The sequence below is a fragment of the Gastrolobium bilobum genome, unplaced genomic scaffold (assembly GCF_033153095.1).
Source record: "Gastrolobium bilobum isolate Gb01-03AN ecotype WA unplaced genomic scaffold, APGP_CSIRO_Gbil_v1 utg5950, whole genome shotgun sequence".
Classification (NCBI taxonomy): domain Eukaryota; kingdom Viridiplantae; phylum Streptophyta; class Magnoliopsida; order Fabales; family Fabaceae; genus Gastrolobium; species Gastrolobium bilobum.
Genome location: NW_026898576.1, coordinates 108,418 through 112,718, shown reverse-complemented (window position 1 = coordinate 112,718; position 4,301 = coordinate 108,418). Strand labels below are relative to the sequence as shown.

The 4,301-nt window shown below is 33.7% G+C and overlaps 1 protein-coding gene across 1 annotated transcript; it reads left to right on the top strand.

Annotated features, from left to right (window-relative positions):
• Positions 1 to 866: 866 nt before the first annotated feature.
• Positions 867 to 3,452, top strand: LOC133317485 (uncharacterized). The gene is made up of 11 exons (XM_061519348.1): positions 867 to 1,016; positions 1,322 to 1,367; positions 1,443 to 1,539; positions 1,643 to 1,767; positions 1,857 to 1,932; positions 2,047 to 2,340; positions 2,430 to 2,553; positions 2,652 to 2,717; positions 2,950 to 3,015; positions 3,120 to 3,268; positions 3,404 to 3,452. Exons 1-11 carry the CDS (start codon positions 867 to 869, stop codon positions 3,450 to 3,452), a joined length of 1,242 nt encoding a protein of 413 aa, XP_061375332.1.
• The last annotated feature ends 849 nt before the right edge of the window (positions 3,453 to 4,301 follow it).

The window sequence follows — 4,301 nt, the reverse complement described above, 5'->3', positions numbered from 1 at the left end:
TCTTTTCTTTTTTTTAAAAATATTTTAATCTGTTTATTGCTGGATTAAGACTTTAAATCCCTTCTAAAATGTCTCAAAATGGTACTGTATTTGAATTTAAGTTATTGTTATATTAGTTCATAGAAGGTTTGTTTTGTCTTTTACTGAGAACATTGGAGCTAGTGGGTTGTTCTCTAAATAATTAGAGATTCTGGGTTGATGCCAACATTTTCTTTTTTATCTTTTGTTTTTGTATGATATTAGCTAAAGAGAGACAAAAATGAGTCAATTAATCCAAGAAGGGGTTGATGCAATGCAACTTTATACAAAGAAAGACATAAAGCATTGTTCCCCTCTTCCCTCTCCCCAATTGTTTATTTATTTATCTCAAATCTTAATAAATATAATCTTAAATCCACTATTGGAAACTTTGCTGACTTGTCGCTTTGTCCTTCATCCTTAGCTTTGTGTTCACACTTGAGAAGAGTTTGAAAAGTTGCCTATTTTGGAGATCTTTTACTTTTCGCAAAAAAAAAATTGTAAAAAGGGTGGGATAATATTTGAAATTCAAAATTCGTTTGTGGCAAACAGTTGTATAACTCCCTCCACTATTTTCTGCATTGGTAATGGTGAAGTGTATTCTACAAGCACTCAAATTTTTTAAAATAAATAAATTCTGACTTTCCCTATAAATAAGATATATGTAATTGGGAACTCTCCTTTTGCTCACGAAATCACGAAAACCTACCTCCACTTCCAAAGCCTAAACCCATAATCATTTTTTTTATTCGCAGCCTTTTCTTCTACAGGCTTCGTCCATTTCGTAGCTCCAAGTACGGATTCATTTTGCTTCTCTTTTTTCTATTTGTACCCTTTTGTTCTACATTATGTTCTCCAAATATGATTTCATAAGGGACCTTAACCCTACCAAGGAGGATTGGAGGATTAAGGTGAGGGTACTGAGGAGTTGGAAAGTTCCTAATTTTCAGCGTCGTAATTTAGATGACAACTTGGAGATGGTTCTGTTGGATGAACAGGTAAATACACTCTCATTTTTTTACTTTGTTTTGTTGTCTCTGTTTACGTTTCATTTTGGATGAACGATTTCTTCACGTGTATTTTTGTAGAGGGGATGGGTCCATGCCACTGTTAAAGGTTCTTTGCAAGTGCGGAAAAAATTCGTGAAGGATAGGCTTATTTTATTAAAAATTTTGGGGTTGGATTAAATAATGATAATTATAGGCCAACTAGACACGACTATCGCTTGTCTTTTAACCTCAGGACGGATCTTACATTCATTGCTGATGCTGTGATTCCTGTCCATTGATTTGATTTTGTTCAGTTTGACACCATTGCGAATGAAGGACATGGCTCTCCTTATTTAGTGGGTAATGTTTTTTTGTCTTTAACACTATTTTTTGTTTTGATAACATTGTCGTAAGCCGTCCTTCTTTTTCGTGCAGATGTTATTGGTTTGCTATATGGTATAGGCGAAGTTCGCGAGCATGTAATCGCTGGTAGAAAAACAAAAATGGTTGTGTTGGAGCTGGACAATCTCAGGTATTACCCTTTGTCGATATGGAATGCTTTTGTGAAATATATCACTGTGTTATGTGTGTGCTTAAAATATATTGCATGTTCCTTCTTATCACTGCAAAAATAGTGGGAAGAAGCTTGAGTGTACTTTGTGGGAGCAGTACGTTGACGAAGTGCAGACTTTCTTGGCGAGTAATTACTCTGCTCAGAATGTTATAATCATTCAGCTTGCGAGAATAAAGGGTTTCAAGGGTATTTTTTCATGTCTTTCGTTCGTTAGCTATGTGGCATTTTTTTTTGTATATCTGTGTATTGTATATTTTATTGTATATGTAAGATAGGAATAACAAATACAAAGTATACAACAAGGATCATCACTGATTCCAGTGTTCCTGAGATAGCGGCCTTTAGAAAAAGGTGTGGTGTGTTGTTCTTTATGTTTGTAGTGTAAATTGAGAAATGAAATCGATTTCCCTTTCATGCGGTGATGTTGGCATGTGTCCTGACTATTTTCTGTTTAATTATTTTTAGGTGTCTTTCGTCTGATCTTGTGGACAGCAGTCAATTGTTGACTCAGTTGTCGAGCCAATCATCGTATTCTTTTGAGAATGATTTCTTAAAGGATACTGAGAGGAAGTGTATCAATGATATAAAGGATTGCAGTGAGGTCACAACATGCATCACTTATGGAACCATAAAGTCGATTGAGAACAAGTACAACTGGTGGTACAAATCATGCAAGAGATGTCCGTATTCTGTTTCTGAAGATTTTGAGAAGTGGTATTGTAATAACTGCCAGAAACATTGGTCGGATTATCATCCAAAGTGAGTTAATTTTTTTTCTTATACTATTTGCATAAAAGTTGTTTTTTTTTATATGCGAATGTAAGACAACCATTGTTGACGTTTTGCAGATTTAGTGTTCAAGTGAGAGTGGTTGATGGTACAGATTCTGCTTCGTTCATACTATTCGATAAAGACTGTGTGGCTTTGCTGGGTATGAGTGTTGTCGATTTACGTGAGAATCATTTCAAAAGGGTTTGGTTGTCACTCCTTTGTATTTTGATAACCGTAGAGTTTTATCCTTTTGAAGTTGCTATTATTTAAATTAACTTTGTACAACATATTTTTTGCAGGGTGCTGATTTAGAAACTTATCCATCTGAGTTGAACGGTCTGAATGGAAAATCCATGTTGTTTAAGGTGAATGTGAAAAAAAATAATTTACACGCATACAGGGAGTCGAGATATCAAGTAGCAAAAGTTTGCTGCGATGAATCGATTGTTGCAGCGTTCCTCAAGTTTGTTGTTGACGTAAATGTGTGTCTTTTCCTCTTAAAATAGTCGTTCATTTTTTTTTAATAAACTGTTCCTTTTATTTTTTTTACTTAGCATTTTGTTCTGTTTTAATTAAAATTATTTTTTTTCTTTCCAGGAGGACACAACATTTGATGATGCTGTTGATAACTGTATGGTTCCATCAGAACCAGAAAAAGTCGCAGTATTAGCGAATTATATGAGATTTATTGTCAATATACATGTGTTCTTTGTCTAATGTAATCTAATTACTTATGATGTAAATTAAATTTTTTTATTTCTTTCCAGGATTTTGAAAGCCAGACTTGTGGCAGTACAAATGATGATGACGTTTCTTTGACTTTGTTGACACCGTCTGAGAATTATAATGATTCTATGGAAGACAAATTTAATTGTTCAGTTGTGCGACCATTGAAAAAGATCAAACTGGAGAAAGAGTTAAGTGCTGCACCAAATTTTTTCTGTGTTTTGCCCATAACTATCCTAATATCGCAATGTATTAGGATGCGAAATGTGTACTGATAGATTACCAATTTGTTTTGTTTTGTTATTTTGAATTTTTTCTTTTGTAGTTTCGATGCTGAGGTCCGAGACACAGCGAAGGAGAATGATGATGTGTAGCCATTGTTGTTGTGGTACCATTGGAAGCCAGTGCAACAGAAAATAGTTAGGATTGCTTTGTAATTATTTGACATTTTGATTGACAGTGTCTATGACGGATAATTGTTTTTCAAGTGAATTTATGAAGTTTTTGGATTTACAAATAGTTGTATATTATTAGTGTTTCTTTTATATTGTTCATCGTATATTGTTTGAAATGAATTTGACTGTGTTTGAAATGTTTTACATGTTTGTTTTGTAATTAGCCAAGTTAAATGCCGGTTAGAAATTTAGCATGACATTGGTATTGTAATGCACCTACTATTATGTTTTTTTAATTAACATCAAAACAGCAACCATTATAATTCGAAACACCACAGCACAAAATTGTTTAGAACAATATCGAGTCTGTAATAGCAATGAATTGAAGCGATTTTGTGAATCATACAATGCAGAAAATTAATACAGATAGAGTTATCATCAGAATTGCAAATATGTACTTAGAATCATTATTAGGATTAGATTTTCATGTAAAATATTCCTCATTTTTTTACTATCTAAACCATGATTTTAATTCATGTGATCTATGAGCTTTGCTGTTGATGGATTCCAATCTGAGAGTCACCATGACTTGGACTATAATACCTTGCACGCTTTGCTGTTGATGGATTTCAATCTGAGAGTCACCCGCTTAATGATTAAATTAGTGTGATTTCTAGATAAACGAAGCGCCAAATAAATAAGCCATATTATGCAGATCGTATGTGTGATGGTGGTAATAATTAACCTGTTGGGAACGATGTAGCTTCAACTTTCCATGATGGCTGATCCCTTAAAAAATGTGTGCGGTTAGAGTTCCACCAAAATATT